This window comes from Danio rerio, chromosome 10, assembly GCF_049306965.1.
Source record: "Danio rerio strain Tuebingen ecotype United States chromosome 10, GRCz12tu, whole genome shotgun sequence".
NCBI lineage: Eukaryota > Metazoa > Chordata > Actinopteri > Cypriniformes > Danionidae > Danio > Danio rerio.
Window position 1 is genome coordinate 30,538,408 of NC_133185.1, and position 13,542 is coordinate 30,551,949.

The 13,542-nt window shown below is 34.9% G+C and overlaps 1 protein-coding gene across 5 annotated transcripts in view; it reads right to left on the minus strand.

Annotated features, from left to right (window-relative positions):
• tiam1a (TIAM Rac1 associated GEF 1a) overlaps positions 1–13,542 on the minus strand; it is a 121,303-nt gene that overhangs the window by 34,455 nt on the left and 73,306 nt on the right. For all 5 annotated transcript variants that reach the window (XM_073914761.1, XM_073914764.1, XM_073914763.1 and 2 more), the window contains 5 exons: positions 9,773–9,877; positions 9,025–9,106; positions 8,849–8,935; positions 2,910–3,122; positions 1,898–2,025 (listed from right to left, as the gene is read on the minus strand). In XM_073914761.1, the coding sequence (XP_073770862.1) occupies positions 1,898–2,025; positions 2,910–3,122; positions 8,849–8,935; positions 9,025–9,106; positions 9,773–9,877 (615 nt within the window). The remainder of the gene's footprint in view (positions 1–1,897; positions 2,026–2,909; positions 3,123–8,848; positions 8,936–9,024; positions 9,107–9,772; positions 9,878–13,542) is intronic.

Here is a 13,542-nt window from a genome sequence, read left to right on the forward strand (position 1 = left end):
TAAGTCATTTCATAAGCTCATTTTCCCTCTATGTACAGAATGACATCTCGCCTTACCTAAGAGAATGAATTAAGGATGTTGCACACAAGTAATGGTCAGAAGCAGCTTTACAAAAAAAAAAAAAAAGATAAAACAATTTACTGACAATGCGATTTGGAAACATTGCTCACATGTTGTAACACTGTGGATGTTTAATCCGGGTTGTAAACAAACACTTGCGATCGGTTCATGAGATCAGCCAGATCAGCGACTGATACCAATCTCCAGCTGATCGATCAGAGCATTTAGGTCAAAATTATTGATTGTTTTCGACAAAAAAAGTTAGAAAAGAGAGAAAAATCTCATTTGTTGTATTCGAAACACGTTTTTCACCAGTTTTCTATGATTTCATGGCAGTAATGAAGCACAATCTCTGTAAATGTATATAAAATTATAAAAAAACAACAAGCATTGCTAGAATGCTGATGTTAATAACTGTAATCAGAGTCTGTAAAGAGGGTCTGTAGGCGCATGTTAACTGGAGGTCTCATACTTTTAGGTATGAGTGAGTGCTGACAGATTTCCTCCATCTTTGTGTGCGTTAGACAGTCGCCTGTGATCTTGACCTCCATCAGGCAGACGGTGTCATCACTATCACTCTGTGTGAGAGTATGAGTGTGTGAATGTGCGAAGAACCGCCAGGCAAGAAAACCTGTCTTCCCATCTGCTGCCGTCTCTGAAAGCAGCCTTAAAAGCAAAGGTCACTTAGATCACATGACACAAAGCTCTTAACCAGCCATCTGATTGCAGACACCCTCCGTTTCAGAAAATAGACTCATGGTCAAAAGTTTGGAATTTTAAATGTTTTTATAAGAAGACTTTTCTGCACACCTAGGCTGCATTTATTAGTAAAATTTTAATTTATTATTACCATTTAAAGTAACCGATTTCTTATAAAATTGAACTTTTATTTATTCCTGTGGTTGAAAGCTGCATTTTCAACACCAATACCCCAGTTTTCAGCCACATGATCCTTTATCAAGAATTTTAATATACTGATTAACTGTTCTGTTATTCTTGGTACTCAATCATTAATAATTATTATTATAATTATAAATATTCCATTTTTTTCAGCTTCATAGTTTTATGGAAACCAAGATTGTTGATGTTTCATTGTTTTTTTATGAAACGATAACACCATTTATTAGAATTTTTTAAAAATTTTTTATAATAAATATCTTTAATTTCACTTTTGTTGTATGTCTCCTTGATTAATTAAAGTAAACACATTTTTTATGGTACTATATCAATATTTCAACAAAAATATGAAGCAGCCTAACTGTTATAATAATAATAATAATAATAATAATAATAATAATAATAATAATAATAATAATAATGGCTGTTCATTCCGCTGTGGCGACCCCAGATTAATAAAGAGACTAAGCCGAGAAGACAATGAATGAATAAATGAATGAATAATAATAATAATAATAATAATAATAATAATAATAATAATAATAATAATAATAATAATTATTATTATTATTATTATTATTATTATTATTAATTCCAATTGTAATAATACTTTATCATTTTAAAAATTGTTACTGTATTTTTTTATATCAAATAAATGCTGCCTTGATGACAAAATAAGCTTCTTTTAAAATCGTTTAAAAAAATTTAGTCTATGTTATTTGCCCCAAATAACATCAAAAACCTCCAAAAATAATAAACAAAGGACCTTGATGCAAAAAAATAAATAAAATAAAACTCAGATGATGTGCTCTGTGTGATTCAGAACTAGACACTCAATCAAGTACATTTCAGAAAGACAGACAGACAGACAGACAGACGGTTGGTGGTTCGAGCAGAGAGTGGTGTTTATGATGAATCTTGATGGCAGGTGGTCTCTAACCTTGTGTGCCGAGTCGATTTCATCCTCCAGGCTGTCAGCGGGGCTCTCAGCCATCAGGTTTACCCTGTCGTCGCCTGTGTCATCGGGGCTGTGCAGCACAAGGCCAAGACCTTCATCCAGGATGTCCTCTAGAGGGAGCAATAAAGACAGACAGGCAGTGGGTGAAGAACATGACTGTACCAGAGACATTTTATCTGAAACATTTTTTCAAATTTAGTCAGCTAAGATGCTTTAAACTGCTTTAAAAATTAACACTTAAAATGTTACAGATATTTTTTAAATGAATGCTTAGTATCACTATAAAACTACACAATAAGTTTTAATCACAAGTTAGATTTTTTTTTAAATTCTGGTAAAGTTTTTATAATTTTATTATTTGCTATTTTTAATAATTTTTTGATATGTCTGTAGTTTTAGAAGACCAAGTAATGCTATAGTAAATGAGATGAATTAATAAATGAGATAAATAAATTGTTGAGATAAAAAAATATTTTATGAGATATAAATAAATTGTTGTGAAAGCTAGGTGAAATAAAAAAAATTAAAAAAATGCATATGTTTTTAAAATAATATGTGTTTTATTACCTTTAATTTAAATGTCAAGCAACAACGCTATTTTAAAGTTTTAGTTTTATTAATTAACTCCTGTTTCCCAGTAATGGGATGTGACTGGAAGGGTATCCGCTGCATAAAACATATGCTTGAATTGTTGGTGGTTCATTCCTCTGTGGCAACCCCTGATAAATAAGGGACTAAGCTGAAGGAAAATGAATGAATGAATGTATGAATTAATTAATTCCTAAAAAAAATTAAGTGTCCAAAAGTTGATATTAAAATAGCTTTTAAAAATATATTAGAAAGTGTGAGAATATTACAGTTTAAAAATATATTTGTGATTGGTTGAATGAATGAGTCTGTAAGTCACTCTCTCTTGTGTCACCAAAATATGCTGATAATGACTATAAAATATGCAAACATATGAATATCGGAAGACAGCGGAGAAGAAGTTTACCTTGACTCTGGGAGAAGATGTCAGTGCAGAGGTCTTGCGCTCCGTCTGATCTGCGAGGAGGAAGCTGGCACAGCTGGTGCGGATCGGCAGCGGGCAGCGTGCTGACAGTCAGGGTGAGAGAGGGCAGAGCAAACGCAGCCTGCATGTCTGCCAACTCCAACACACTCGCAGGTTTACTGTTCAACTTCAGGATCTCATCACCGGCTCGCAGACCTGAACACACACAATCACAAGTTGGTAAGCAAATGTAGCAAATGTACTGGGCATCGCACAAAATTTTCAAAATTATTAAAAAAATTATCTTAAAACATGTCAGAGGCTACACTGTAGAAACATTCTTGCTGCATTAATTTTTTTTGCTGAATCCAATGAACTTTTCTAGTCATCTCAACTTACATCAATCAAACTGACTAAAAATATTAGGTTAAACTTTGCATAACTTCAAAAATGTAGCTGAAACCTGATTCATTTATTAAAATAAGTTAAAGTAATATAAAAAAATATCTTTGTAGTCATAATTTTTTTGTAATATAATTTTTTACAGTGAATTATTAAAGGGCACCTAGGTTACCCCTTTTTTCAGATTTAATATAAGTCTTTTGCGTCTCTAGAATGTGTATATAAAGTTTCAGATCAAAATACCCATCAGATTTTTCATTATACCTTTTACAAGATGCTGTTTTATACTGATTTCCAGCAGGGGGTGGTTTTGTCGTACTGCGCCTTTAAGCCGAGTCTTTCCCGCCCACTATTTCTACATGCCTCCTCCCTCAGCTGCGTTAGACAACAGACAGACTTAAAGGAAGAAGATCTCACGTAGTGTTTGTGAGATACTACAGTAAGAACTAACCTTTACTAATCAGTATTGTGAAGTTGCATTGATGAGTCACACACAATATCGTTACAAAGTTAACGCGCGACAGACAGAGCGCGCTTAGCTGAGTTAAGGCTAACCTCAAGTACTGTGTGGATATCTGTTATGCTAATGTACAAAATAAACCTGATTTAACTTCCACAAACCGGATTGAAGCGTCTTCTTTTATAATTGTTCTAACACGCGGCTTTGCTGATGAAGTAAAGCTGAAGTAAAACTCTGTAATTAATTACACACATACTCTGTTTTAAAACACTTTAAACATGTGAAACTTACTCTTAATCACATTTGATGATGATTGCTGATCCTAGCGAACAGAACAGAGCTTTTATTCCCGGTTGCTTTGCGTATGTCTGCCTGGTCTTGTTGACATATACACGTGACTACCGGAACATGTTAATGCGCGCAGCTGTCAATCAATTCGGTGGGCGATTGATTTGAAAACAGCTCCAATTGGCAGACCCTTTTTTTGTAGTTAAATTGAAAAAAAAAGGACTGGGTGTGTTCATATCACCCCAGTATGACGGTCTATACACTATACCAACACACAGATCTGTCCAAACAGCTTGAAAAGTAGATTTTTTACCATAGGTGCCCTTTAATTTAACCGTGATATTGTGATGCTTGGAAAACTTTATATTGAACTTAATATTGAATCTTTTACGATATCATGGTGTTCATTACAGTCTCTGCATCCCAGACATCAATATTTAAAGTCCCCGTGGAATCAAAATACATCTTTTTAGATGTTAATATCAGCATGCTAGTCTTAAGAATATCTTTTAGAGATGTAGATACCTGTAGAATAGCTAGTGTGCTTCAAAACAGTGACAAAACTTGCATTTAGAAAATATCACTTCCACTTATATACTTTTTATTGTTACTTCATTTTTCAGTTTCTCATCAAATCTTCTGACCAATCAAATGCTCTCCAATATCTGACATGTCTTGCCCCCCTATAGAGAGGCTCCTCATTTGCATTTCATTTGATGCGCTTGAGCTCAATCACATTCACTGGCAGAGCCGTGATAAAAAAACGAAATGCTGTTTGCTGTTTTTAAAAAGAGGAGGAGCTCCTATATGTCGAGAGGGTGCTCGCTGCAGAGCCATTTGAGGAGAGCTGAGCTCCAGCGAGGGGGAGCATTAGCTGTCGCTCCTCCTCCTGTAAGCTGTTTTAATGTGTACACCAACCCCACCCCTAACCCTACCCCCAGTGACATCACTCGTAGAAGAAGTGCAAAAAAGGTGGAGCTCAAGCTTAAGCTCCCCCTCGCTGGAGCTCAGCTCTCCTCAAATGGCTCTGCAGCGAGCACCACTTGTATATGTCCCAGTCCCACCCTCTTTTCATGTTACAAAGAGATATATGCACACAGACTTTTAAATTCAGTCAGCCAGCCCCAGAGCTTACGGTTAATTGTCTTCCAATAAAAAATCGCTGCGTTTAAGGTCTGGTTTCTTTAAAAAACAGCAATCTTCACTGCCTGGCCGAGATACGATATAAAGTGGGTATCAGACCAAACAAGAAGCACTGCATTAAATAATATTTTTTTGCGCCATGCCTTTAAAATATGGAAATTATTTTTACTCCAGTATTTTCAATGGAATTTCAGCGCTAGCCTGCCACTAATGACGGCACCTGCGTTTAAACCGTCTTTCGCCTCTTTTTATGCTTTAACAACAAAATGAATGAATTAAATATTTGAATTACATTACAACGTCGATGCTGTAAACCTTATGAAGTTAAAATAGTCACATAAAACTTTCACTGGAGGTTCATCATTGGCTGAAAAACACTGTACATATAGCCTATTGAGATTACATCACACATCCAACAAAAAATGCACATTTCATAGCAGTTTATTGGGGACTTTTAACTATTTATAAAACAGAAATCACTGTCTGTCTGAGCATGGATATAAAAATTACAACCATGATTTTAAATTGTATTATAGAACTCTGTCTGCATATAATACTATCATTTATTGCTTTCTGATAAGTATTCAGACCCAGAAACTGCAATGTGACGTCAGACTTAAACAGATTCAAAGCAGATTTGTAAATGTACTGTTGCAGAAAGAGAACAAAGAAAGGATGTGTTCTGCTCCTCCCCTTACTAAATTATCAATTAACAACACATCAGCTGCTCAATTAGCCTCCAATAGCAAAGATAATGCTTGTTAGGCAGGATTGCCATTTTAATTGATTATCGACACTAGGGTCCAGCCCCTAAAATCATGCAGGATGTAAATCCCCCCCTCCTTTGCTGAGCTTTTCTGAATGCTGTATGGTTTTACACACATGCATGCATACACTCACTGCCTGAAGTGTGACCCAGTTTTTACACGAAGCAAAATGTCAGCTGTAATAAAGGCTTTTTTATTGGATGGCTCAGCTTTGCCCAGGGCAACGGGGTGATGATGAATGTTGAGGTGATGTCATCAACAAGCGCCCCCAGTGTTGTGCGTCCAAACTGTGTCCTGGATTTGAGTATTACCTCCAGCCAATTTGTCCGTGTGTATTTCGCACACACTCGCTTCATTCAATATGGACAGCACATGGTCTGAATGAGATAATGGTTTGTGCAGAATATTCTTTAACAAGCAAACAAAGCAAAATAAACAAATAAATAAAATAGACACTGTCCACTTTCATTTGTATCCACCTGACTTATTCATCCAGACAAACCTTTTCTACTATCCTGCCACTTTTGCAAGTCCTTCTGGGTAGAAATACTAACAACACTGAAACAAAAGCTTGGTTTGCTTTTCTTAGTTGTCTGAAGGCAAGTTTAAGGGAGCGTTTGAACACTTTATTTTGGCTACCCAGGCTGGAAAGTTGTATGCTGTAGGCCAGTGGTTCTCAAACATTTTTCATCAAGTACCACCTCAGAAAAAAATAGTCTCTCCAAGTACCACCAAAATGAGCAGTATTGAAAAACAGTAGTGTAGTAGGCCCAATAAAGCAGCTACAACTCTGCACAGTTAAAAAAAATGTGGAAATTACCTAAAAAATATAGGCTATGTGTCATATATGGCATATTATATCCATCATTTTTTATACATTTTTAAATGTGTGTAGCCTGTACATGACATATTTCATTCCTCCGCGTACCACTAAAGGAAGCCTGCGTACCACTAGTGGTACACGTACCACAGTTTGAGAACCACTGCTGTAGGCTAAACATGGCTGGAAAATCAGCTTAAACCAGAAAAGACCAACAATAGTCTGGTTTAATTGGCTAACAAGACCAAGTCTTTTCTATACTGTACATTCAGACACATTCAAACATAATACTTTGTGGTTTAGCACAAATCCCCAACTTTTAGTATAAGCAGTAACAATAAAAGAAACTTTTAGCAAGCACCACTAATTAAAATACTCTGACACTCAATACTGGGACATACTGGAACAGAGAGTGTCTGAAACTGTTCTGAAGACTGCTCTTAATGAACGCATTCGCTTGGCACAGATATCACTGGCAGTGTGTAATGGTTTTAATTTGCTTCTCTTGGTAATCCTGTGCTCATGTGAAAGCTTTTTAAATGATTTTCCTCCAGTCCAGTGGAGATTTGGGTCAGTCAGCGCAGTTCAGGCTCTTCTCTATTCCCCTGCTAATTTCTCAGCAGTTTTTCCTGAAACTACCGCAGGTGAGGCTGTTACCACTGTGCGAATTATACATTGACAATCTTGGTTAGTTAGTGTAATACATGCTTCAGTCAATTGTGTATTTATTTTTAATTACATCTAGTTTATTAATACAACATATTTAAGTTTACAGCGTTTTGAAGGATATTTTGTGTAGTCTGACCTACAGTATTCTCTGATTAGCTATTTCAGATTTTACATTATGCATCTGATTTGACTTTACTTTCAGGATAAATGTAGATACAAACAACTGTTTTACGAGAAAACAAAATGTATCAGTGCTCTAGATCTTCCAATTTCAGACTTTTTTCTAGAATAGACTGATAGGTGGGATTATGCATTCACAATGGTTTGAACCTTTATAGGGGTGGTCAAATATATTTTTATAATTTTACTTTTATAGTGACAAATAAGTTCTTTTCATTGCCTTTAAAGTGAAATAACTAAATATAAATATAGGAGTCTGATATAAATGCTCATTTTTTGGTATCTATCTATCTATCTATCTATCTATCTATCTATCTATCTATCTATCTATCTATCTATCTATCTATCTATCTATCTATCTATCTGTCTGTCTGTCTGTCTGTCTGTCTGTCTGTCTGTCTGTCTGTCTGTCTGTCTGTCTGTCTGTCTGTCTGTCTGTCTGTCTGTCTGTCTGTCTGTCTGTCTGTCTGATAGATAGATAGATAGATAGATAGATAGATAGATAGATAGATAGATAGATAGATAGATAGATCCTCAAAAATGAGCATTTATATCAGACTATATATATATATATATATATATATATATATATATATATATATATATATATACTCCTATATTTATGTTTAGTTATTTCACTTTAAAGGCAATGAAAAGAACTTATTTGTCAAAAAAATAAAAAATAAATAAATAAATATATATATATGTATATATATATATATATATATATATATATTTTTTTTTTTTTCTCTCTCTGAATATTTGAACTTATATTTTATATTAGCTATATATATTTTTTTTCAAAACAATTGCAGTGCCATTTTTATTTAACTTTTAAAAGCACATTTTAATTCAAACATTGACGTTTTATTTTATTTTTTTCTGTAAGCACAGTTCTGTGTTAATGTTTAAACTATTTATAATGGTTAAAATGGCTGACAATAATGAATATTCATAAATATAAGAATATTTAACAGAGCTGCAGCTGCTAAATTAGGCCGGTTACGTTACTGTAATTTAATACCGGTCATAATGGTGGTACTTGGAGAGGCAATTTTTTTTCTGAGTTGGTTAGTACTTGGGGAAAAAAGTTTGAGAACCACTGGTATAGGCAATTATATATTATTCTTAATGTTACAGTTTCAAAGTATCCTCCCAACACTGTACATGGTTCAGCTGTAATAAGAACTGTCAGCTGAGTACTATCACACACCTTTGGCAAATGCCAGACCTCCTGCTTTCACATCAGTGATATGAAGCTGCTGGCCTCCATCCTCCTCTACCACTGCCACAGAGAAACCTGGAGACGAGAGAAAACATAAGTCAATGACTTAATAAAGGAACTAAGATACGAAATAACAGCAGAAATAAACTAAAAAGCATTATTACCATAGCCTATGGCACAGGACTCATCTCTGTCAAACTGGATGACTTTGGTTGTCTTGGCACAAATTTCGATTCCTTTGTAGAGCTGAACACAGGAAAACAGAGAGAGAGGCAGAGATTGATTGCACTCTTAGGATGTACAGTTCATTTGCTGTATGACTTCAGAAAGGGCTTACATACATCACAGAAAAATGTCTTAGTCTGCTGAAATTCATGGCATGGCTATATACGCTAAATAAAAATCAGCACATTCTCAAGAGAGCGGGAGACAAAACTGAAGCTTTGATCATTTCTGGGAGAATAAAAGTACGAGAGAGTCAAGTCTCTACAGAGGGAAAGAGAAAAGATGAGAGGAGACACGGAAAAAACACAAAGACGCTCTGTCATCTTAGAAGAACGGCCATGAAAAAAAAGAGCAAAGTAAATTAGCTTTTGAGGTTGCATAGTAGTTTCAGAGGTGGTTTTCCCTTGACTCCGCAAACACACAGCTATAGGGATAGAAGAACTATTCAGAGTGCATTATGCAGTACATGCATCTTCTACATAATTCATAACATATGCAGCAGCCTCTCCTCAACGCTGTCGGAGAGTTTAAACTTGCTTTAACCTAGATTGCAGTCAGAACGTAAAACTTTTTGCAGAGCCGTCACAGTCTAATAAATTCACCCCACGCTGTGTCTGTGACCGCTAAGTGCTCTTAGCTGTCCAGGACACGGTGTGGCCGCTGACAGGCTCTTTTCTTTGGACTCACCAGGTCACAGAGGTCCTCTTCTGGTCTGGGGACGTACAATTGCACTTGATTGTCGATGAGAAACTTCAGCCGTATGTAGTGTTTGGAGAGTTCCAGTTTGTGAACCTGTGGGATCAAACAACATATTATCACTTTGTTATAAGTGTTTGTGTCTTGTTTTACACTAAAATATAGAAGCCTTTTTCTGAATTTAGAATAATAAAAACTTTAAGACACATCAACAAACTGTTTTATTTCCTAGATCTGACTACTTTTTTCACGTAGCTTTCAATTGTAAGACCCAAAAGCCTAGTTTCAGAAACAGCGCTTGTAAAAAAAAGTAATTTCTTACACTCATAAAATGATTTTTGCTGCTTCTTCAAACTATTTATCTAAGATTAAACAACACAATTATTTTAGATTTATTTATTTTTTTTGGGAGGACAACTTAATTGTTTTATGGTTACTCCACTGAAATTTGTAATAATGTTAACTAAACGGAGATGCTTTTGGGCAACATTGTGTGAAACCCAGCTTTTTTATAGTGTAGCTAAATAAATGAGGGTAAAAAGCCTTTAAAATTTAAAAAGCTTTTCAAAATATGCTAAACGAAACAAAACAAAACATTACTGTGGAGCATATTGATACAAAACAATTGCACCAACACATTTTAAGACATGTCACTGCAAGTTTTTTTTTTCAGTTCTAATAAGCCGTTTAGTTGAGCACTAGCATTAATCCTTGTTAATTAAACTGGAAAAGTCAGAACAGCATAAAATAAACACTTAACTTTCAGAATTATGAGATATACACTTCAAATTAAGAGGAGTAAGTCCAAATTGTAAATTGTATAAACTCAAGTTTACTGCTTGTAAAATGCAACTGTGAGATAAAAGCTGTTATGGCAATACAAAAAAAAAAAAAAACACAAAGATGGATTTATGTGCATGCATACTGTATTACTTATTTAATCTGTAGGCATGTGCGGGAAATAATACAGCAGTGTTGTTCTACAGGACACATTTGCACAGGCTTATAGTTTTCTTTACAATGTTGAATTGCCATCTACTGTTCTGGAATGCATGATAAATACATTTTTGTTGTTTTAACAGATCTGTGTTAACAGGGATTTTTTGGACAACATTGTTGTCTATCATCTGTATTGTCAGAAACACAAAGAAAAAAAAACTTCAGTAGTTTATCACTGTTTTAGCTGTCATGTAAACAAAACAGAATACAGAACAAAGAAGTTAAAATTGTTTGATGAAAACATGGATAACAATACACTGCAACAACAGATATTAACTCACAATTTTAAAAAGATCATTATAATCAGAATAGCAACATGTTATTCAGAGTTAGATACAAGCTTCTAAACATTTTACAAAAAAAAAAAAAACTTTTCTAGGCTTAGTTGTCAGCCTGTCAGAAATTATACCTTGGGCCCTATCATACACCTGGCTCAATAAAGTCGCACGACATGATTCCCCAACGTGTTGTTATTTTCAGATCAATGCAATCTAAATTTTTTCGTTTTCCGCCACAATGTTTAAATAGCAAATCCATTTGCGCCACTTTGTGGACACTTTGTGTTCCGGTCTAGAAAAGCGGTGTATTAAGGCGCATTGTTGGCGCGTTAATATTTTGGGGATCTAAAATAGACTTTGCAATAGACCAGCTGAAAGCAGGTCTAAAGTCCAGCGCAGAGCACGTTATTTGTGTGCCTCGCTTACACATTGCTAATGGATGTCTGTGTGTACAACACATTTTCTTTACCACAAAAGAGAGAAAGTGAAAGTAAAGGCCGATTGGAGGAGGCTCATTATTTATCCTCACGCTGCAGATGCTATTTAACTGTTTTCTCACTATTGAAGTGTTTAGTTTTTCCACTTAAAAAGTCTGTAAATAGCAAATGTGCCATGGCACGATGCAACTGACTCTTAAAGGGAATGGGCGATGAGACTCTGATTGGGTTATTCTCAAAACACACCCATAACTCATTAAGAGAATAACCTCAACCTTGTTAGACCATGGTCGAGGTGCAGAGCGTACCCCTTCTTAAAATAGCAAAAGTTGATTCAGACACGCCCTTAATGCTTTTGTGCCCTGCGCTTTGTACTTTGCACCTTGATTGTTAAAATAGAGCTCATTATGTTTACGGAGTACTGTACGCATGGATTGTGATATTATATACGGCGCCATTGCTAGGATGTCTGTGTGATCACTAAGCAGAAATGATGGGGGATGGCTAATGTCTGAAGCCCTCAAGAGACATCTGAGGTTATGAGCCTCACTCTGACCCCTTGCCCTTCATCTAGAAGTACTGCACTCAATAACCTCTTCAAAAATGTTCTCTTTCTCCCAGCGGTCCAGAAAGGACATGAATCTACAGCTGTTTATCAGTTTATGATAGAAAGTGTGGTGAGAACTCTATTATATTATATTATATTATATTATATTATATTATATTATATTATATTATATTATATTATATTATATTATATTTTATTATATTATACTGCTTACTATATGGTATATTTCCCTTCAAATCAATATTTCAAGACATGTTTTGTTATTTATTTAGTATAGATTTTAAAAGGTTATGAAATATTGATCTAAATAACATTAAGCTATTATTTTAAGAATAATGAGACTATAGATTGATAGAAGCCATAAAGCTTACATCCCTCAATAAGATATCAGCTTATTGATTTTATTTAAACATATTTGTCTACAAAATGCTGAAATTGACCAATCAGAATGAAAAATTCCAGAGAGTCCAATCAGCTGATCAAAAGAGAAATTCTAAATAACCATTGAGAAGCTATTTACATTCAGTCATATAAACATCAGCATTTAATCTGTGGTGTTATTTACGTCTATTTTAAAATTAATAATAAAAAAAGGCCATTACAGAAGATGAGAGCTTTATGTTTGCCAATGTAAATTGGCTAATATTTAATTTCAGGACTTGACAAATAACCATTTTTAGGATTTAGATCGTCCATTTTCCTCCGTGGCAGTATGATTTATTAAGAATTCTCTATGTTTCATGTTACGCTGTATCTACAGAGATGCATGTACATAACTCATAAATGTAGATGCTAGATGTGCTGCTCCATTGGCATTCGAGTGTGAATGGGACGTGTGTGTGTTCTCGCTACACAAATGCTTCAGGACATATTTACGAGAAACTGTGGATAAGAGCTTTCTAGAACACTCTGCAGTGCTAGCAGCTGAGAAGCGAGAGCTACTAGAGCAGAATGATAACAGGAAGATAACCGCAAGAAGAAATCATTCACTGACACGTTAGCAGTTTGCCTTAGGAAATAGTACGATAAGTTTTGGGTTCTCCTAAAAAAACTTTAAAGAATGGGAGGTTCATGTTTTCAGGAAATGAGACAAGTGAGATGTTAGCCGGAATCATAATATTACTCTGCTTTGATGATACTGAAGTGTTTAGGGGTCAGATTTCCTCTTCTTTGTAGTTGATGGTCTACAAGATGATGGAATTGTGATATCTTGTTTGCAAAAGAAGCGCATTGTACAGTTGACATAACTGTAGCTAACATGAGGTAATGCTATAGCTATTTTAGATTTCTATTTTAATATTAAAACACTTATATGTGAACTAAATTTTCATCAATAATATGCTTTTTTGTCAGGAAAGATTCTGAAAGGAACTTCTAAAAGGCATTTCTATTCTGACACCATAATGACGTACCATAATATAGGGTATATGCGGAAGGACTTTTAATTTGCCACTAGCCTGGGTTAAGCGCTTCTTGTAA